Here is a 22,381-nt window from a genome sequence, read left to right on the forward strand (position 1 = left end):
AGTAATGAGTTCAGAAAAATAGTGTGTTCTCGCATCCTTAACCATGTTATTGTAGTTAATTAATAAATCCTTCAGACTGAGGTAATGGACTTGGAGACTGGATTTTTTCCATCTGCGCTCTGCTTTCCTGCATTCCCTTTTTAGGCTGCGAATGCTGTCATTTATCCAAGGTCCTTACTAGCTTTAGACGTAGGCCTAACCTTTAGAGGAGCAGTAATATTTAGTGACGACAAGCAGATATGATTGAAGTGATCGACCAGATTGTTGGTGTTGGAATCAGACAGGTGTTGGCTTTGGCTCTGAAAGAATGTGCAAAACTTTGAAACACTTTGTTCATTAAAGATGCGACAACACACGGAGCTTGGTGAGGCGGCATGAGTAACAGGCGAATCGCAGCTAAAAACAATACATCTGTGGTCAGATATGGTCATGTCCACTAATTCCACCGAGGAAATGCTGACACCCAGGGTAAAAACCAAGTCCAGTGTATGACCACGGTTATGTGTTTGCCCTTTGACATGTTGTTTGAAGTTAAAAGAAGTGGCCATATTTAAAAGGTCAGTTGCATTAACATTGGTGGGGTCATCGACATGAATATTAAAATCGCCACAAAGAACAATTTTGTCATAATTTAAAACCAGAGTAAAAGATAGAGATAAGAGATAGTAAGAGATAAAAATTCAGGAAGCTCTGATAAAAATCCTCCAGGTGGTTTTGGGGGGGCGATAAATTATAAGAAATATGATAGGTTGCAGCCCTCCAAGTTTAAGAGTGAGAACTTCAAAGGAGTTAAAGTCATCACAGCGTACTTGATGACATTTAACATTTTTCCTGTACACGGCCAGCACCGCAACCAACTGTGGGAACGGGACCAGAGATAAAAACAGGCTTTCCACACTGCTTTAAAAAGTTAAAAAGACGGTTAAAATCAACCAAAGTGTCATTTGTTCCCACATGGACTATCACTCTTGTGATGGAGGACGGGAGCGATGGCATTAGGTCCTGGAGTTTTTTTAAAATGTCAGCCGTGGTGGCACCGGGGAAGCAGTGAGTGGTAGCGTTAAAGAAACGGTTGTTTCTGGTTATGGAGTCACCAATTATTAGTGTGGTTGGAGAGAAAAGAGGACGAGGAGATGCCGGTTGTGGGGTTCCAGAGCAGGACTGAGCAGAAAGAGGATGGAGTGTGTGAGCTGCCGAGTGTTGTGTTGGAGTAGCAGTAACAGACCTGAGAGAGGGGCTACCTAACGGTGCTGGGTAGAGACGGCCTCCGGAGCGTCGTAGCGATCCTACGTTGGGAAGCGGAGGTTTATGTGACCGGGATGACGGCCGCCGATCAGGCCCAGCGGCAGACCGGCAGCTCAGCCGATCACCGTTTGCCGCCAGTGCGGGAGATGTAGCCATTGGAGGAGATGCAACAGTGTCGGCAGGCACTGTTCGCCGAAAGAGATCCGTATCAGGGAGACGCGAAGCCGCAGGTGCATCCGATGGATGGACCGGAGTGTCGTTAGACAGGGCTGCATAGCGGTTGGAGAGGCCGATGTGCGGAGGAGAGGCAGCCCCGTCTGAACCTCTCTTGCAGCCACGGACCACAACTTTAGCCCAGGTTGACTGACGCTTCGGAGTCGAGCAGGAGCAAAGCCTTGGAAGGGTAGAGTGGTCCCATAGCACGGTCTCCTGGATGTTAGCGGTTGCACTAAGAGAAACAATCTGTTTGGCTTGTACTGAAGCCACATCCATAAAGCCAGTCAGCAGGAAATCTTTCTCTTTGAGTTCCTCTGAAAGTCGTCAGATCTTTTTGTTCACTTTCTTAAGGAGTGTGCAGTCCTCATGGGGCAGAGTTATCTCGGCTAGCATAACGTTAGTCGCCGGAGCTTTGTTGTGATCAGTAGCGTTGTTAGCGTTTTTACGGTCATCTAGCTTAAAATCCATGTCGGATGACTAAAATCCTTAACCCACGTAAAACTTAAGTTAAATAAAAGGATATAAAAAATGTAAATGCTCCGTACTTGTATAGCGCCTTTCTAGTCTTTTTGACCACTCAAAGCGCTTTTACACTACATCTGCATTCACCAGTCACGCACATTCATACACTGAGCCTAAGTGCTCAAACAGAAACTAGCATTCACACACTGGCGGAATAGCCGCCAGGGGCAAATCGGGGTTCAGTATCTTGCCCAAGGACACTTCGACACGCAACCAGGGGGAGCCAGGAATTGAACCGCTAACAGCCAACCCGCTCTACCTCCTGAGCCACAGCCGCCCCAACGTAAAAGTGTGGATTAAAACTGGATAAGAGTCCGGTTTAAGACGGAGCTTCCGACAGGTAGCTACAGACGCCAACACATGCGCACATACAGATTACATCAGCGCCCCATCAGTGTTTAGTGAAACTTTAGTGAAACAGACACGCTTTAAGTGCTTTTAGGTTTAATTTTTGCAGCATCCTTGTAGGTTGTACCTAATCACTGGGTATGATGACAAAAGATAGGAAAGTCGGGTCCAGGCCAAATTGGCTGGAGTTGAGCTACAAACAGGCCATGAATATGACTTATCAACATCCACCTTGACTCCTGCTTCCGCCCTCCACCTCATCCTCTAAGCTCTCATTATAATATGGAGGAGTTTGCATTGTAAATTGCTCCGGGGCCATGTTTGCTATGCACTGGTTTATCCAAGAGGAAGAATGGCTGGAGGACAGGATTTAGCCAGCCAGTGCACTACGCTGTCTTCTTCATATGGGTCATTGCTCTGGACATTCACTGGATGGCAGGGCTCTGGAAAACTGTTACAAAGAAGCGTAGTAGCAGAAGTTACATATATCAGGTTTGAATGCATCCTTTTTTCCCCCACTCTGGCTGCACAAAGTATTACTTGAGGTACAGCTATGTGGAGTACACACAGGCCTTAAACCAAAAACTTATTATGAAAACAGGCTTAAAAAATGTATTTTGTCATTGGAAAACTTAATTTAGTTCAGCTATATTCTAGTGGGTTATTTAAAGAAAGTGTGTGTGGGTGGGGGGTTATGCAGTTTATGCTTCAGTTCTGAAGCACTTTGTAATTATTATTATACTAAATTTTTGAAGAGACCCAAAACATAATTTAATTAAGGTGACAACACATGAATCATTCTTGTGCTGTATGGAGGATGTAGCCTCAGTGCTCCGACGGTTTCTACGTGAAGCCTCAGGTGTGATATCACATGAAGCACGGGCTATGGGTATTAATCTGCCACGTTTACATGGCTGACACACGTTGTCTATCAAAGCATATACACATTCATATACTGCCCTGAGTGCTGGAATGTAAACACAAAGGACTACTTACAGTAACAGCCTAAAGAAGCTGTGCAGTAATCTACATACTTATAGTGGAGAAGTGAATTTGTAATCTATATTTTTATGGTTTAAGTCAGTCACAATCTTATTGCGTAACTGTGATGATTTTTAATTCCTTTATGTTTGACTGTAATACAAAATGAATTTGAGTAATTGTCTGTTTTTTAGATACATTTTTAAAATTCTATATCTCTAAAGTTTAAAGGGATTTTTCATCACACTTTTGTTAGTTTTGTAAAAGAATAGAAGCAGGGGAAATGTTGGCTTTGGATTGACAAATACACTGAGCAACAAATGACTGTAGTTCAGTGTGTGTGTATATATATATAAACGAGTCAGTGTGACTTTTGTTAATGAATCCCTCTTTGCACAGTTAATTACATCTTCAGTGGGTCTTAATTCATTCATGTTACTCCTTTGGATTCCAAAAGGTTTCATCCATTTAACTACTCTAACGTCTCACACCTCGAATGATGCAATATGTCCCCGGCTCGTAATTTAACCAACAAATTATTCATCTACTGCATCTCCTGGGGGGAGAGATTCATTATCCAATTTAGCGTACTTGTGGAACGGCCGATTTCAGGTGATAAATGAACAGTGTCCGGGGTGAGGACATTTTTACAGCAGATAGAGAGAGTGCAGAACGTCTTACCATTTTTGTTGGATATAGGATGTCTTTTGGCTCTAATTTCTTCCCATCCCATAGTGCATTGCTGTATCTGTTCGTAGTCTGATTCTAATGCCCGTTGAGGCGAAGAGGCTTATGTAGAGCAATCTTTGTGCTTTTGTGCTTCTGTTGTAGCCAAGTGATTCATGAGAGGGTTTTTAGTGTAATGATGAAATATATGACTGTCTGACTTTAAAAGGAATCAATTAACTCCTTTCGAAGAGTTTAGCACAGATAATAAAGTGGACACTGACATAGTGGAGCGTTTGTTTTGTTTATTTGCCTGACAATGACTCAGTCTCATAGCCTCTCTTTTTGTATCCTTGTCAAGTTTATTATGGGCTCAGCCTTTAGCGCAAGGCTGGGCTTTATTATTTTAATAAATTGCCCTGTGTGAGGAGAGCACTGGTGCGTGTCTGATGCATGTCCTTTTCTCTTCCCTTCTTCCCTCGCCCTCTTTCTTTCTCATCCACCGCCATAGTGTTTTTCCTCCTGCCTTCCCTCTTTCTCTGTTCTTCTGTACCTGAATTAACAGCACACTTGCTAGGGAATAAGATGCAATCATAAAAGAAGGAGAGAGCCCTGCTCAGGGCCTTGCTTAGCAGACTGATGTGTTCTTCCTGCTATGCCAGTGGTCATCAGTCGTCAGGGCCACCCAGCCTCTGGGGGCGACCTCAGACAGCACAGACATCCACAGAGGATAGATGACCGTGAGCGGGGGCAGTGGAAGTGGCGGTGAAAGATAGCCCGCTCTGACGCCACCGGTCATCGATCACAACTAGCCACCATGTAGAGCTTTCCTGAGAGAGGAGCCCAGGCAATAACAGTGGGTTGAATTGTTGCGGTGGGGTGCAGTGTCAGACTGGATGGCACAACAACTCCTCCGCCATCACCTCCTTGTTTTCTGTCTCTTGCAGAGTTTTAACATCAAGGCATTAAGCTAGGATACGGAGGCTTATTTCCACACTGTGACATCATGTATTAACTGTGAGTGTGGAGACTTTTTCAGCCAGCAAGCCCATTTGGTCTTTATTCTATATTCACCTTACATAAACCTTGCATAGCAACAAAAGATCCACTTTTTGGATGATTTATTTGGATCCTTTGGTCACAAATCTGACTTAAAGTGAAGAAAAATGCTCGGCTAGGGTTTCCTGAATTAGTTAAAGGGAGAAACCCAAATGCATAACAGAGCACAATTGACTGTGACGAGCGGCTTATCTTCAAAAATTAGGACAGTATCTCTGACGTGATTATGTTTTTTTCCTTAGGTCCGATTTTTTTTCTTATTGCAGAATAATGTTGTGGTAAATGTATCAGTACTGGGGAAGATAAAGGCTAGTTCCAAACATGTGTCTTGAGCCTTTAATACAATATCTAGCACCTTCCAGCAAAAGAACCACCTTTTTGGTAGCAGCTGGGGATTGGGTGGGAGGCTGTCTTGGACATGACTAGTTACCTTTACTCCCTCTCTCATTTACTGGAGGTCAGAACCCAGGGGTTGTCTGGGTAACTGTAGTTCTCCATGATGGTTTACTTAAAGGCCAATTTTACTCAAAGCACTTTGGTGTTGACCTTACATTTTGCAGCTTGACAACAGAATTGTCAACACAAAGTAAAAATTACATGTTGCATCCAAAGCTATCAACTAATTCTCATGGCCTTCCACAGTAATGGGAATTTTGTATGTTGCCCCCATTTACAACATTATTTTGGTGTATTGCCTTAATTGGATCACAGGAGATGCTAAACAGAGACAGAAAACATGGTGAAATGGAACAAAGGTCCCTGGCCAGAAAAAAAACTGTTAAAAGGTACACTATGCCTGCTAACCACAAGGCCATGATGTTGTTCCCATGTTTGCATTGATTTCCCCATCTCTTCCCGTGGTCCAAAGATCAGGTGGATTGGAAAGTCTGACTTGCCTGTTGTTGTCAGTTTGAATTTGTTTAGCTCTCTGTTGTTTGTTTGCCTGTGAATAACTGGTGGCTTGTCTGGGGTGTTTGTTTTATTTCCTTTCACCCACTGCATGTTGGGTAGGTGCCAAGTAGAAGTAAAACTATAAGTCATTGTAGAAGAAGATCTTGTGGGAAGACTGATCTCTACCACTGAAAAAGTCATGTTTGTGTATTTACTGACTTTACCTCAATAAGGCCTGGCAGTTTAATATCCATGTCATTAAAAATAAAGACTTTGTTCAAAATTTTATTCACTTTCTTTTTGAGTTAGATGAGAAGAAGTTATTTTAGCACAACAGCTAGCGAGCTCATTTGCAGAGAGATGTTAAATTAATTTAGCCTGAGCTTAGTGCTGAACTAAACAACCTACATTAGTTATATCACTCGCACAGGCAAAGTTAGCAACCAGCAGCATTTACCTACTAAGCGAGAGCGCCTGCAAATAAACCTACAGCACTGGGCAATATAGCAAGTTGAATCACAACCTATACAGACTTGGTTACACTCACTTAACAGAAATGTAAAAACGTCAGTTTGTGGTTTTAGAAGTTGGTGCAGCACATAACACCCCCTTAAAGCCAACTAGATTGTCCCTCCTGTTTCCAGTTATCCATTCTTGATGCCCTGACATGAGAGTGGTATCCGTCATCTCAGCTCACTCTCAGGAGCAAATGAGCGTATTTCCCAGAATGTTGGACTATTCCTTTAACCCACCATCTAGCACTAGAGCTGCTAGGTTATTTTCTCAATTTTTAGGTAATGTTAATCGTCTCTGTTTGCTCATTGATAGTGCTGAGATTCACAGATGGTTTTAATATTAATTCTAATATCACATATCACATAGCGACCAATGGGCCACACTCCGTGTTTGGTGGTATAGTCCTTTAACTGTAGCTCAACATAAACTGCCAGATGGGAGATGTTGAAAGCTCAGATATGGCCAGTGTTCATGTACAATGATAAACAATGTCTGAGTGAAAGCAGTCAGACTTAATATGTAACTACAGCATTGAGTATGTGAACAGCCCTATTCGTCCAGATGATCTGGTGATTCAGCTTGGCATTGTTACGGTCTTAACAGGCGCCACACAACATTTGATTCATGTTTCCCCCTCATGAATATTTGGGTCCTGCTGCAAGAGTGAAAAACATGTTAATCTCTTATAGTGTTGACAGCTTTTGAGAGGCGAAGCTTCACTCCCCCAATGAAAACAACCCAGAGAGGGTGGGATTTTTCTGACAAGGGCTGTTAAACACCTGTGATTGCTGCCATTGTCTGGATGCCTCAGTCCAATTCCTCCAGTAGCTAACTGTCTCTATTGGTCGTCATCTTGTTTACACCTCTTGTACAGGCTGTGAGATAATGGAGCAGAACGCTTGTGAAACACAGGACAATGCTTGCTGTATGTTCAGTAGTTCCACTCCACCTCCAGGTGCTCCAAGAAATGTGAGATCCATCACTTCCAACAAAACTACCTCAAGCCATCTCTTATGCCTTGTATACCTCAATGAGCCTTCCCAATAACCACACACTGAATAGCTTGTTTGTGTTTGCCAGCAGGTGCGTATGTGTCGCATGAGTGAACTCTCTGCTGCATTTATGTCATGGTGATTTCTGCTGTAAACAGGAAAAGTATGGGAGAAAAAAAAGCAGATTGTGGATGTGTGAAAATTTGTGTACAGTATGTGTGTGAGCATATGCTAATACAGCCATTCCAGTGCACACGCGCTAGTGTTCACGCCAGCGTGCTGCAGTTTATGTAACCTCGCTTGTGTACTCCATCCATCCATTGACAGTGGAAAAGCGGCAGCTCCCCAGTGGCTTTCATGTGTGTTGTTCTGTAATGAAAGTGTTCCTCTTCTCAGGATTAGGTTGCAGCCTACCTTCCTCTCAATGGGAAACTGCTGAGATTAACACTCGCTCCCCAGTGCCCCGCTCTCAAACGATGACAAAGCCTCACACACAAGACCCTCTCAGGGCTTTTGCTGGCAGCTGCTGACACCAGGAGGTTTTTATACGGGTTATTGTATAACCAGACTTCACCACTTTAAAGTCATTAAATAGAATGATTCTCTTGCTAGTACATTACGATATGGTCATGTTAGAAAATGAATAAGAATAGCATTATAAATTGGGTATGCACTGTAAACATATGCACAAATTAAAGGAAATGGAAGACTGTAAAATTACCTATCATAATATCAATCAATAACATCAATAACATAACCCCATAATGGATGTCTGTTAACTAATTGGCATCAGAGTCTCTTTAATTACCCATAAAATACAGAAAACAGACAATACGTCAAACATACAAGATTAAGTGGACTAAAGTAACTTACATAATTTCCGTGCAATGAGGCTCATGTTGTTGGATGAGCACAGAGGGAATTCTTTAATTATCGCTCTTTGGTCACACTAAAGCTTAATTACAAAAAGGAGGAGTTCTCAGAGAAAATAGGCCTTTTACATCTAGATTCAGCTTCATTGCTTGGTCTGCACTGCTTGAAGGGACATCTCTCAACCTATGGGGTTGAAACGCAGAGAGGATGAAGAGAGTCAGCCTCTCTCTGAGGATGTTATTTGATGACCGCTTTGGGCAGCTGTACAGCAACACAGTATATCACGCAGCTACAAAGCCCTCTGGGGTGGCACTGGGCCAGTCTGAGACCTGTCTAAATACCTTGTCCAAGTGCCAAGTGTACCAGCAGGCCTCTGTACGAGGTCAGAGAGGAACAGAGAGCCAAATAAAATCCCTAAATTCATAATCCCCAAATACATCAGTGTCAGAGTTGTTGACAAAGGTCTTTGAAATGGCAGTTTAGACAAGCATACAAAACTGAAGCTTGTATTTTACATGCCTTATTACACTGTTGCATAAGACTAGTTTGACCAGTTTACATGCCGCAGGTGATGTGCAAATAGTTTAGGAGATGTTGATGAATGCAGATGATTTTAATTGGTGGGTTTTCCTACACAATTCCGACATGGCTGTGAAGTGCTGAATGATAAGCTGATGCACAGAAAAGTTATCGCTAAGAATTTTGATAATCATTTAAGTCACTAATGAAGGACAGCTCCAAACATTAATTGATTCTAAATTCTCCGATGTAAGGATTTGCTGCTTTTCCCCTATTTAAATAACTGTATATGAAATAACTTTTGGGTTTTGGACTGTTGGTCACTTTTTTCCTGACATTTTGTAGACTAATGTATTAACTATTTCTCAATGAATCAATACAATTACCAATGGATGAATCAATAATGAAAATAGTTGTTCAGTGCAGCCCTACTCATTTAATTCAGGGCACAAGCAAAGGCAGATTCGAGTTATATCCTTGTGAATAGAAAGTTAAGGAGGAACAGCCATCCCAATAAGCAAGGAAATGTGCTTATTACATATTTTTAAATAGATTTTTTTAGTATTTGACTTTAAAATGACCTATATATTTTTAAGATTGCTGCTGCTGTCACCTTAACTTTCACTCTTGTCACTGAGTGAGGACGCTACAGCATGCACAACCCAATGTAACCAGCAGATGGAGCACATTCAGTATTGAATATGGCCCTGACTCTGTCTGGCATCACATTGGCTCAATGTGCTCAATTATAACAGCTGTTTCAACCTCAGCCCACCTACTGCAGATGCCAAGACTGAAACACAGGTACTTCCCCTGTCAGATTACAGCTTGAAGAGAAGAAATGCGACCTTCTTTACCTTTTCTGATGTGAATGAGTGAACAAATGTAAGCCAGGTCCCCCACTGTAATCACTTCTCTGATTAATTCAACATTACAGGACTTCTTTACACTCCAGTCTCACCACAGCTCTGGCCTTGAATGAATAAGGCATCATAGCCTTTCCAGCTCACTTCATGAGTCTGCTGCCAAATTATTACACCCTGTTCTGGTCTGTTGGTTTTTCACTTTCCCACATTAATGTACGCAAATGCCATCTACTTCTATCCCTCACTAGACGAGCAGACTCTTATATGTCACAGGCCTTAGAGTTGTCACTATGTCCCCTTGAGTCGTACTTAGGCACAGAAGTGTACTTTGGCTCCAAAAGTGAAAGTCTCAATTTATTATAAGGTTATTATGGTGGGAGTCAGATGGATGTCATTCTCTTGGGTGCCAAGCCCCACACTTGATGGCTATGGAATATCCTAGCAACAGTCTGGAAACCGGTGTGGGCTGTGCTGGGATGCATTTGTATGCATATATTTATTATTGTATTTATTTGTAAAGATTTTTGTAATACCCATGATCTGAATTATAATAACCTTTTAGAAGTCTGCCTCCGATCTGCACTGAATCTGCAACTCATTCATTTCAAATTAAATGTAGGCTTATAGAAAAATATGTAAAGGAAAAGGTATTTATTATTGGCCCCAAGTAACAGGCTAGCTATAACCGAAAGTAAAAATGAAGTAAAATTTAAATGCCTGTATTGCCATCAAAATATGTATTATGAATGAATTTGTGTAGGCCTATGTTTTGGAAATAAAACATTAGTTCTGTCCTTGCTAAAACAAAATATTCTCAGTTTTGTTTCTTCAAGATGGGGACAGTATACAGCCGTTTGTCGGCACTGTAAATATAGGCCAATAGGGCAGCAGGCTGTCCTCTCCAAACTCCGTTGCACAGCTTGACTCCACTAGGGGCACAAAAAGTTTGCAGTTTGTTGACGTATTTCAAATAGTTCCTGTTTTGTAACGTACTGTGTGTAGAAGGCTTCACGGCAGGTTTCAGCGCGTTTCTTTTTGAAAACACTGCGTTTTGTACAATGATCGCGGCCTTTACAACCCGTACCTAACTGGATTTTGCAGCAATAGCACAATATGGACTTCATAATTTCTGTCACGGGCAGCGGCGCGAGAGTTGTCAGGGAAGCAATCTATCAGAGACTCTGGCCTGGATCCGGGCAGGAGACTGTCCAAATTCAACAGCACCATGCTGGGACAACACAGTACAGTAACACCGTCCACTTCAAAACAGGTTAGTCTAACATTCATTTATACATTAACACACCCTTAGCTCATGGTTTGGAGAATACAGGCGATGTCGTCAGCTTTCCAGAGAAACTACAGCGTGTAGAGCCAAATTCCTTTAAGAAATACGTCAGTTTAAAGTGTCCTCTTTCCGTGTATCATTTCCTTAGCTGGAAGAACATGGGTTAAGATCTAGAAATAAACAATAAGTGTCACCCTTAAATTCGGCCAAGTTCTATTCATTAAATTTGCTGTATTCCAATTTAATTTAAACTTTTACTTTAGTTGTTTCCGCAGCACGTCACAAAAATAACGGTGTGTTCAGTGCCTTTAGCGTGACATACGAAAGTTGAGGGTTTTAAAAAAATAGCCTACAGCTATATTTTTAAATCATGCTGAATTCACTCGAATATTTACACACATAATATTCCACTCTGAGAATTGGTATGTGACATTTGACGACTAAATACTTAACGTTTGCAACTATCCTGCAGTCGGTGTGAGGACGCAGCCCTGTCAGCTGAAATAGTGACGTTTGGTACGTGATTTCTTTTCAGCGTCTTGCCAAAACATGGAATAGTCATACTGCAAGCAGGTGGGCTGCATAACAACAGTAGAGACGTTGAACAGATTAAAAAGTGTTTTATTTTCTTTACATTTTCTGCTGAGAGGAAATGGAACCCCTGTCTACCGATGACCACACCCCCTTTTTCAGAGTACTTGTCCTGTACAAAAAAAACTTGAGCTTCACTTGTGTCTGTTTCTGTGTATGAATTTGCCTGATGGGGACACAAATGGGCATAGCCTGCATCGTGCAACACTTGCCATTGCACACATATTAAGAAAGACTTCCTGGACAGTGACTCAAATCTGAAATGTTAACTAACTCATCATCAGTTCATGTCCCGAGTGGTTGCACTCTGCTTGTCCAGTTTTGTTGTAACAAATGAAGCATTACAAATATTTCAGATCAGCAGGCAGTGCATGCTTAAACCGTCCAGCCAGCAAGTGAACAAGTAGCCTATGTCCTCAAGGCTTTTCACATTGGGTAGTATATCTCCATGTTAATGAAGATTGGATTTTCCCCCTTTCTGCTTTGCCTCTCGCACATAATTTATTATGAGAGCCTCCTCTGACTTTGAATTAAAAGCGAAAAACTGTAGCGCCATTGAAATGAAAAGCAGGAAAGGATCTGAGCTCTCACACGGTCCGTTGAAATATCACACAAAATGCTTTGCACTTATTAGCTGGCATTAATGGGTTGTTCTGAAAACACAGAAAGTTGCAGTATGAGGGCACACTCTCACCCTGTTGTGGTTTAATGAACAGGGATTTGCAGCTCATGCAGAGTCAGTCTAGAGCTCGGTGGCAGGCAGGTTAATTGTTGGATCTAATTAGGACAAAGATTAATCAGATGCATGCTCTGCTGCTCTTGATACACCACGGATGGCAGTCGGGTTCATTAGCAGTCCCTGTGCCTCTCTCTTCCAGCAACAGAGTGGACCGCGGGGGTTGCTTGTGTCTGCAGGCTACTGACCCACTTGGGGGGGAGAATGAGATTAACAGACATGGAGTCAGGTCGTGGATGTGAGAGGATGATTTTAGAGATGAGGGTGGAGCGACATCACTTGTGTGATCCTGATCACTTCACATTTGAGTAAATACCTCGCTCCAAAAGCTGTTTAAGAAATGGGACAGCACTTTGTGAGTTCACATTACCTGGGGCAGAGGAATTTTTGTGGCCTGTTAGGTGTGAAGCTCATATTTCATATGTAGTTTAATAAAACTGAGGGTTTGTTGCTCACATTTTGATTAAATATCTGTGCATTATTATAATAAAGTTTTTGCTATTCACATCTGACATGAACTGAGACGGGGCTTGTGATCTCCCCTCATAGAGATCACTTGCTATCACATGACTGAAGTTTCACACTTAAGGCATGTGATGACTCCTGAGCCAGCTCCATCTGCTGGATTAAGACTGTGAAATGTGCAATTAATGATTATTCCCATTATTGATTAATCTGCCTATTATTTTCTCCATTATTCGATGTGTCAGATGTCAGAAAATGTGTATAAAATGTCCTAAAACACAAAGATGATTATTTCAGATTGCTTGTGTTGTCAGGCTGAAATCTCAAACTCTCATGTATAGTGGTGGTGGTGGTGATGGCGCAATGGATAAGATGCCTGCCTTTGGTGTGAGAGACCTGGGTTCAATCCCCCACTGTGACCCATCCACCATTGTGTCCCTGAGTAAGACACTTAACCTCTAGTTGCTTCAGAGGCATGCGACCTCTGACATAAAATAGCAATTGTAAGTCGCTTTGGATAAAAGCATCAGCTAAACTAATAAGTGTAAATGTCAGTGTTCAGTTTACATTACACCTTCATGACATAAGACAAAGAAAAGGATCAAATTGCAAAGCTGATGGTAGGTCATGGTCTTTTAATACATTTTCTGTCAATTAATAGTTTCAGCTTCAATGTGTTTGAAGTAAGTGGACCTTTTAATCTTAGATTATTGTATCACATATTTATGATGTTGTTTGATTAAATGAAATTAAAACTCTGCAGGGTCTTACCTTCATAGAAAGGACTAGACACGGTATTTGCTTCTGTGTGAACTCATGGTAGCCTTTTAATGGTCGTCTCAGTTGTAGCATCAGAATCCCATAAATGGTGGGTAATTGCCTGAAGCAAAGTACTTTATAGTTCACCTAAAATGCTTGAAAAGCCTTCAAGGCCTTTCTGATTTCACAGTGGGACAGCCCTGAGCTTTAGCAGATTTATTGGGAATGCATGTCAAGGTCTGAGTTCACAAGGGTGGTCTGTGAGAATGGGAAGTTGTTGCACTGTTCTTGACAGGGGACAGATGGATAGAAAAGAGACAAAAATAGAGATGTAGTTTTGCTTTCAGCTGCTTGGACAGGTGACAACTGCAACATGATGAATTATGACATGCAGAGTTGAATTGAAAAAGCGCTGATTAGGGGTGAGCCATATGGCTAAAATCATAGTATATGTAATTTTATATCACGGTAATGGTATATATCACAATACAGTAACTGTTTATTGTGTGTATATATATTGTATATAAATTCAATAAAGAAATGGTTTAGAATAACCATACTTCAACACATTTGATTATCTTCTTTTATGTGAAACTTCCGTACAAACAAAAACAACTCGTCCTGCTCTGTATTTACAATTTCACTCTCCTCCTCCCTGTTTTCTCGTCATACTCTTCTAATGAGCCAGCTTTGAGGTGCGTTGCTACCACCAACTGTCGCTCTTACGTCACATGAGAACGTGGTAAGCAGTCCTGCTGCTCACATCACTTTACCTTGTGAGGCAGTTGGACAATCCAGCCCTGATTTGCTACATAGCCTGTCCCAAATATATAGCACAGGCGGTATTGCCAAATCTCTATAGGTGAACAAATTTCTATAGTGGCAGTACTATCATGTTGCCCTTGGAATGCTTGACACTGTAATCTGAAACTGCATCCATAACACAGGTGCTCCAGATTTCCAAAGCAGCAGCAATGCAATGTCTTGATACATTCTGCAATGGAGAGGGAAGACTTGCTGGCCAACAAAGAAGTAATTCTAGCGATTTTCTGAGAGTTCACTTTAATATCAATTCCCCCCCCCCACACACCCTTTTTTTCATAGTCATAGATCTGTGCAGCTTCTAAGTATTGAGCAATAAATTATAAATAAGATTTTGCTGTTGCTCTAGGACAGTGATTCCCAACTCTTTTGGCTTGTGACCTCTTGAAGTATAGTGTCTTTACATGGTATGACCAAATCAGTCAAAGTGGAATATTTTGAAAACACATTATACACATTACAGGTTTTGTGGATAGCTTTGTTAGCTACTGGTATGCACACATTTTGTGATATTTAAAAGCACTACTGGTCCTGTATGAGTGTAACTCTGGACGTGCCGTTACAGTGAAGTGGCCGTGATATCGCTTAAACAGATTGTGTGCCCATTTATTAATAGCAGATGATTCACCAGTGCTACGGTGCAAGAGCAGATTTGTCCTCCCGACATTGAACTCCTCTCTGCATCGCTCCCCCAGGGTATTCACTTATTTGTCACTATTCATGTTCGCCCTAAGGCTGACACCAATTCAGCTGCAATTATCAGGATGATTCAGAAAGTGCAATCTGCTGATGCTCTCAGCACTGTAACAGGTGATTTTAATCACCTTAATTTCCAAAAAGTCCTTGAGCAGTTTGTCTCAGCACGTCGTTCGCCCTGCATGCCATTATGAGATACTCCTGGTATCTGTTATGGCTCTGTCAAGGGAAGTGGCAGCAGTCTCGGTGGGATCACTGGACCACACCACTGTACACTTGCTTTGCACTTAAAGAACTGGGGTTCTTTCTTTAGATCAAGGTTTGAACTAATGACTGCTCCCTTACTTTTCAAGGATTTTTTGTCCCCACAAACTGGTTTATGTTTCAAGAGTGAACAGTATCAATGGAGGCACTAACACTGTATCTTCCTCCAAGGACTTTGTTACCAAAATAATGACAGTCTGTCCCACTAACAGGATGATACATCTCCTATGGGGATGACGAGAAAGGAGGTCAGTTTAGAAATAAAAACAAATCCAGATGAAAGTAGAGACACTGAAGCACATCTTAGTAGCAACAACTTGAGGTCTCTGTTGTGAGGGAGATACCTGACTGGCACAGATGACTCTAACAACACAGTGAAAGGCCTGAAAGGTTTTAAATTATACATAGATGCAGCCAATGAGCTGAATAGCACTACAGTACTCTACATCGTGATTGCCGGCTCTGAAATATTTCAACAGATGGTTCAAAGAGACCAGATGATGAGCGCAAATGCTGAGTACAGTTGACGTTTAAGGGAAGGTAATTAAGACTTGTTCTGGGTGACTCAGCTGCATCTTTTGCATCTTCATCACTCCAGCTGAAAAGAGAACCCAGCCTCTGGAAACAAGCAGCCGTCATATTCAAGGATTCAAAGACACCTGTGGTAGTGATTTCCCTACTGAAGAGAAAAAGACTTAGGAAAAGCAAAGGAATGATATCAGTTGGAGTTATCTAAAGGGATGTTTTGAAGCTTGGATTTGGGTTTTACCGCTCACAAACTTCCTGATCATAGTTTATCTTTTGGCCTTTTGTAGCCGATGGACTTTCTTGTCAGACTGATAGGTTTGCAGCTCGTTCCAACAACAAAGTACATTGAGTCTAACCATTTTGGCTGCCACAGATCACACATTAGAGGGCTTTTATTCGGACTGAATTAAATCATTGGTCATGCTTATTACAGGCCTACGACAGCCACAGATACGTATATTTTAAATTTTTGTGTCACATCATTTCATTTATTGATTGTTGTTGGGATATAAAGAGAATTTCAACAAATATAACCAAAAATATGCTTCTGAAATAACTTGCCTACCCAGGCTTTAAACTTCCTGTTAAGCCCTCCCCCAACTTGAATGGAGAGAAAATGATTTAATCTTCTAGACTTTCCAAATGTTATGTGCCAAATGGATAAAATTCTGCACATAACATTACTCAAAAACATTTACCGGTGGGTTTGCAGCTGCTTTTTTCACAATGCATGTCTGTAGGAAAACCTGGAGCACTTCCTGGAGCCTTGTTCATGCGCCACTGAGCAGCTTTCATAGAAATAAACGTTGCCCCCCCTCCAACGCTGTATCAACTTCGCTTTATACATCTACGATGGAACCAAAAAGACTGTTCAAAAGAGCAAGTGAATACTATGGCTGGTGACTTCTTATATTTTTCTGTATATGGCCCATAATCAAAACATTTGGCCACCCCTGCATTATACTGTACAACTAGTCCTATGGTTATATGCCATAGGTAGTTATTTTGGAATCCTTGACTTTCGTGTTATACTTCATGCAGTTCATTTAGGTTTGGCCCCATAAATACGACAAACTGTGGCTCATGCTTTTTGACTCAGAATGCCTACTGTTCATTCAATGCTGAAACTTCAAATATATCACCTAAAGTCTTGTTTGATTCTTCAAACAAGACTTTAGGTGATATATTTGGCCTTTAGCCTGAATCATGCCTGAAATCATGATGTACAGGTTTATGCGTTCAGTGGTGAAGACATTGAATTCCTTGACTGGAATAATAACGTACCGTTGTAATACTCAAACACTCGCAGTAGCCAGTGGAGTACAGAAGCAGGTTTTATTTCTCTAAGTATTATCCTTTCAAGGGGAAATAACCTTATTACATTGAAATAGCTGCTGGTTTGCTTTATCTAATTTCTAGTATTTAGATTTGTATTTTTGGTTCATATTGTATTGTACTTTGCCATTAGGTAGTTACAAGTTGATTTGAACGACTTTTAAAGACCAACTTTTACTAAACCAATTTTAACAAAACCAAAGGAAAGTAACTGCTCTGACCAACTGCTCAGTGTGGTTAAACTGACAGCTTACAGACCCATCTGGTTTGTTTTTACCTGTGGTTTTAAATGTTTGATTCAACTCCTGACCACCCATGTTTTTTTTAACCTCCTTTCCATCTAAGCTAGCAGTATTGCAAAGGATAAACATTTTCCCTTAGTTTGTAAGACGCTTTTTGTTTTATTGCTAAACAGAGAGACTATTCATCAAGTTGTCAAGTCTCACCACCCCTGTGTGTCATAGTTAGTCATGCAGATGGTTTTTGAACTGGCTGTTTTCAGTTGTTCCTCAGCAGACCTGTCTGGGTAAATGGAAAGCAAGCTGCCTGTATTGAGTGATGCAGCCTCTATTTCTTGTTGGCTATTACAGACCGTGGTTAAGCAGGATGTGCACTTTGAGGAGCATTTTACTCACTTTGCTAAAGACCTTTATTTAAGCAGTAGATGGAGATTTTTTGTAGATTCTTTTACGTAACAATACTGCAATAAAAAAGTAATCAATTGCAATTAAAAGCCCTTCTTTCGAATATTTACTGAAGTATTTATCAGTAAAATGTACTTGCTTATCAAAATTACTGTACATGTCATCATCATGCAAAATGACCCCTTTCTAAGTGTTTAGATGTATACTGTGTGCTCACATCTGTACAGAAAATATAAGAACCCTGTCTACCAGCAATAAATCACAATAATCACAATAAATGTCAAATGATTGTTTCTTTCAAGTTTAAAGGTGGATTTTTGCTCCTGAGTAAAAGTTGAAGAAACCAAATGGTTGATTGTGGTTTTAAACTAGTTTTTATGGTCAGAACATGACAAACACTTGATACCAAATAGTGGGTCACTTAAGAAATCTGAGGTAGAACATTCAAAACAATAATGATAAAATCTTTTTTCAACAATTATGTATTTGTAAAATGAAGTAAAGTCCATTTTCAGTCCCTTTTCCTCAACTAAATAAATACTGTAATGCAAAAATTAAGTGCTAATTCATTCATGATTCAAATTTAATAATTTATTGAACATTTATAGAACATGTGTTCTAGTGTTACTGAGGAAAATTATATCGCAGTACTTATCATTATTTTGTATTGCCCAGCCCTATTTTAAAGTTTTTAAAAGTATGGTATTTCCCTCTGACATATTGATATGTCACCCTTTTTTAAGCAGCATAAAATGGAAACAGTCAATTTAAATACAAGTACTGCAAATTTGTGCCTAGAGCATGACTATGTGACTTTTGAAAGATGAAATTTACCCGCATTTGGCCCAATCTGTACAGTACCTACTGAAATCTTGACTCCTGAACAGAACTCTTTGCTTTTGGCTCAATCTGAGAAGTTCTTATAATGCAGAGTTTGTGTTTCTCATAGCTGAGCTCATCACTTCTCCTGCTATTGATTAGAGCAGTAACCTGAGAGGTTTGTGTTGCTGTCGAGATGCCAGGACTCTAAAGGGCGATGTAAACCGATAAAGATGCGCTGTTGGATCACAGAGGTGGACGGCACAAGTGTACAGTGTATAAGTGTCTTCAGTCAATCCAAGGTTTAGTCCATTAATTAAGGGTAATTATATAATAACAAATGAACACTGGTCATTAATGCCCCTTTGCAAACCATCACTGTTCATCATCATCACTTGAGTTACAGCGTTGCATTACTGTCACTACGGCAAGTGTACATTATGTCTATGTATCATCATCACCATCGATCCAGCCTACGCAGAGTTAGACTTCAGCCATACCATTCATCATGTCCCCCTTTATCCCTTCAACACACACACACACACACACACTCATCCCCAGCTTTGACTTGCAAAGAAATATTGCCCCAAGTGCAAAAACCTTAATGCCAGAGGTGGGAGGAATCACAGCGTGATTAGTCAGCCTGTAGTCTGAATGCATGTGACAGCAGAGAGGAGGAGGACAGGAGATCTGGAGCTTAAGTGGGACCTCCTGTTTTCAGCTGCATCAACTGTTGATCAAAGTGCTTTCACTGTGGCTGTGTCCGAAATCACCATTTATTCACTACTCCCTACTCTCTATCTAGTGAGTCATATATAGAGGACTATATACTGAGCTCACCCGCAAAATGAAAGCAACACTTGGACCCTTCTCCGATCATTATGTCAGCACCGTTAATCACATCATTGCCGTTGGACAGTCGGTTGGTGGACTGTTTTGTTATATCCGCACAATGCATGATGATATAAACGGCTTGGTTAGTGACCATCGGTTGTACACTACTTTTCAAAATGCATTCTGGGATACTTTGAGTGGACTACATAGGATATAATAATGCTCACTATACGTTCAGACAGCACTACAAAATGGCGAGCTCACTACATATTCCACTATATAGTGAGTAGTGGGTGATTTCGGACACAGCCTGTGTGTTACATATTTTCATCACAGTGGTGACAGTGTCTGTGTGTGGAGATATACAATCAGCAATTGTTGCCATAGTTTCAGTACTGGTATTAAAGCAATATTTTGATACCTTATTTTGAGAAATATGAACCAGTTGGTCACTTTTTTGTCTAGACTGAAATGTCTCAATCACTGTTGGATGGATTGCCATGACATTCATAACCCTATCCCAGCGGATGAATACCACCTACCTTAAGTGATCTTCTGACTTTTCTTTCAGCGCCAACACGAGGCTTGACATTATGTCTCATCTGCTATTCAGTGGATTGCAATTAAATGTGGTACAGACATTCATGCTCCCCTCAGGACGAATTGTAATAACTTTGGTGATATCCTGACTCATCTTGCACCACCATCAAGTCAAAATAATTTGGTTGATCACCAAATACCTGCAGAACTAATGACATTCCCATCACCCTCAGCTCTACTAATGTAAACTCTGTAGTTCTAACTCTCATGCTAACACACTAAACTAAGGTGGTGATCATTATACCTGCTAAATATTATCATATTAGCCTTGTCATAATGAGTGTGTTAGCATGCTGACACTAGCATTTAGCTCAAAGCATCACTAGGGACAGACCCACAGAGCTGCACACATGCCTGTAGACATTTAACAAAAGAAGCCAAAATCCTTTAAATGTTTTCAGCACAAGCCAGCACTTATCTGAAACTGGCAACATTTTTATTTCAACTCTGAAATAACATGTATATTTTAAGAATTTAAGTACCAACAAAGTAATTGTCTTCGTATTACTTGTTTTGATATTAAATCTTCACACTTGCGAAGGTGCAAACAGGGGAGTGTTTGGCATTGTTGCTAGATAAACTTAAATAATTAATCAGTTCATACACTTGCTGGATCATTTTCTGTCTGATTAATCAGTTAATCAGCTAATTGTTCCAGCACTATAGTTGTGAACACAGTAACACACAAAAGAGATTTGCATGGTGTCTGTGCCCTGCAGATTCCCCCTTTAAGATCAACTGAAACAACTTAGAGTTTTAAGATAGGGCATTCATATTAATAATACAGATGTAAGGGAACCCAATGGTATGCTGAGAAAGGTATTCTTAATTAATATTTAAGTTGACATCCTCATAGTTCATAAAGACTTCAGAACAATATGATTTGAAGCAATTATTCCACAAGCTGAAACTACTTCTGTTTAAAGCAGACAGGCCACTCTTAATTTTTTTAATAACACCTTTTCCCTTTCAGTCTGCACCAGGTTTGTCACTATGGAAACAGTCATGTACACGCCGTCAGAATATTAATTAAAATGAGAGTGTGTTAGCATTTTGACACGCCACAGTACAGACCGCTGTCTGGCTTTTAAAGTTGGGAAAATGGAAAGAGAATCATCTCGCAGTGTAAAGAATTTAAGCCACATTACCAGCGACACAACAGGGGTGCGATTAGCCAACGTGGGGAGAGTGTTAATGAGAGGACAGGGCAGATCCCGAGCCTCCTGTTCTAGCATGGACATGCCCACACACACACATGCAAAACTGCTGTTCAGCAAAGTTTCCCGTAAAAGCTGACTGGTGTATAGGCTGGTCTGTGGAGGCTGGCAGTGTAATATAGAGCTGAGTGGTACTGAGAGTGTTGGCAAAGGGATGTCTCCTGTCACACTGTGTTCTCTGTGTTCAAGTTGACAGCTACACTAGACCCATGTACTGTATATTCATTACAATAGAAAGACCACAGCTTGTGCTAGCACTGTAGCACCTTTCATATATTCAGTGGTATTCATAACTCCTCTGAGTTGATTAGGAAAGTTGACATTTGCTGTTGTTGGTGTGATACATCGCCTTCATCTCCCTTACAATGAGAGAAATAATTAGGCGATCCAAGAATGTAATTACTTTTCTGCAGTTTGGAGACATTAAAGGTATTTGCATTTACATTTATTCATTTAGCTGACTTACAATTGCTATGCATGTTAGAGGTCGCACGCCTCTGGAGCAACTAGGGGTTAAGTGTCTTGCTCAGGGGCGCATTGGTAAATGGGTCACAGTGGGGAATTGAACCCAGGTCTCTCACACCAAAAGCATGTGTCTTATCCATTGCGCCATCACCATGTATTTGAAAGAAAAACAGCCAGCCTTTAAAATAAGTAATACATTAGATAACCATGTTGTACTATCATTATATGACTTTGTGTTTCTGGCTGTGTTTATGTCTGTAGCCAAACATGAAGTGAGAGATTGCTCTCTCAAACAGCAAGCTCTCTGGCACCAGCAAGACACACCATCAGTGAAGGTGGCCTCTCAGGTCTCTGAATCAAACTACTTTATTATGCTTATGGTATATAAAAACCTACCGTAGCTTTGAATACATAATAGCTGTGCTTTTGCACACGAGAAAGAGGCCCATTGAACTTGGCAGCTTTTCTGCGCTGTAATAATGTTGTCATGTCCACCTTATGACGTGGTGATAAGATAGCAGCACCACCAGCTTAGCTTTAAAGCCAGAGTTTGTCACTGTAATAGTCAGCACTTTTTACCAGTGTTTTGTTTGAGTAAGCATTTCACTGCGTATACTTGGCTGGTCA

At 40.9% G+C, this 22,381-nt stretch overlaps 1 protein-coding gene across 6 annotated transcripts in view; it reads left to right on the forward strand.

Moving 5' to 3' along the window:
- The window catches only part of oxr1a (oxidation resistance 1a), a 172,728-nt gene that overhangs the window by 92,329 nt on the left and 58,018 nt on the right, over positions 1–22,381 (forward strand). Inside the window, exon 1 of one of the 6 annotated variants that reach the window (XM_046044265.1) lies at positions 10,619–10,964. The exons of 4 other annotated variants lie outside the window; for them this stretch is intronic. In XM_046044265.1, the coding sequence (XP_045900221.1) occupies positions 10,808–10,964 (157 nt within the window). In that variant the 5' untranslated portion in view covers positions 10,619–10,807. Of the gene's footprint in view, positions 1–10,618; positions 10,965–22,381 lie in introns of those variants that run through there. One more of the 6 variants, XM_046044268.1, reaches the window with a different exon arrangement.

This window comes from Micropterus dolomieu, linkage group LG03 (genome assembly GCF_021292245.1).
Source record: "Micropterus dolomieu isolate WLL.071019.BEF.003 ecotype Adirondacks linkage group LG03, ASM2129224v1, whole genome shotgun sequence".
Classification (NCBI taxonomy): Eukaryota; Metazoa; Chordata; class Actinopteri; order Centrarchiformes; family Centrarchidae; genus Micropterus; species Micropterus dolomieu.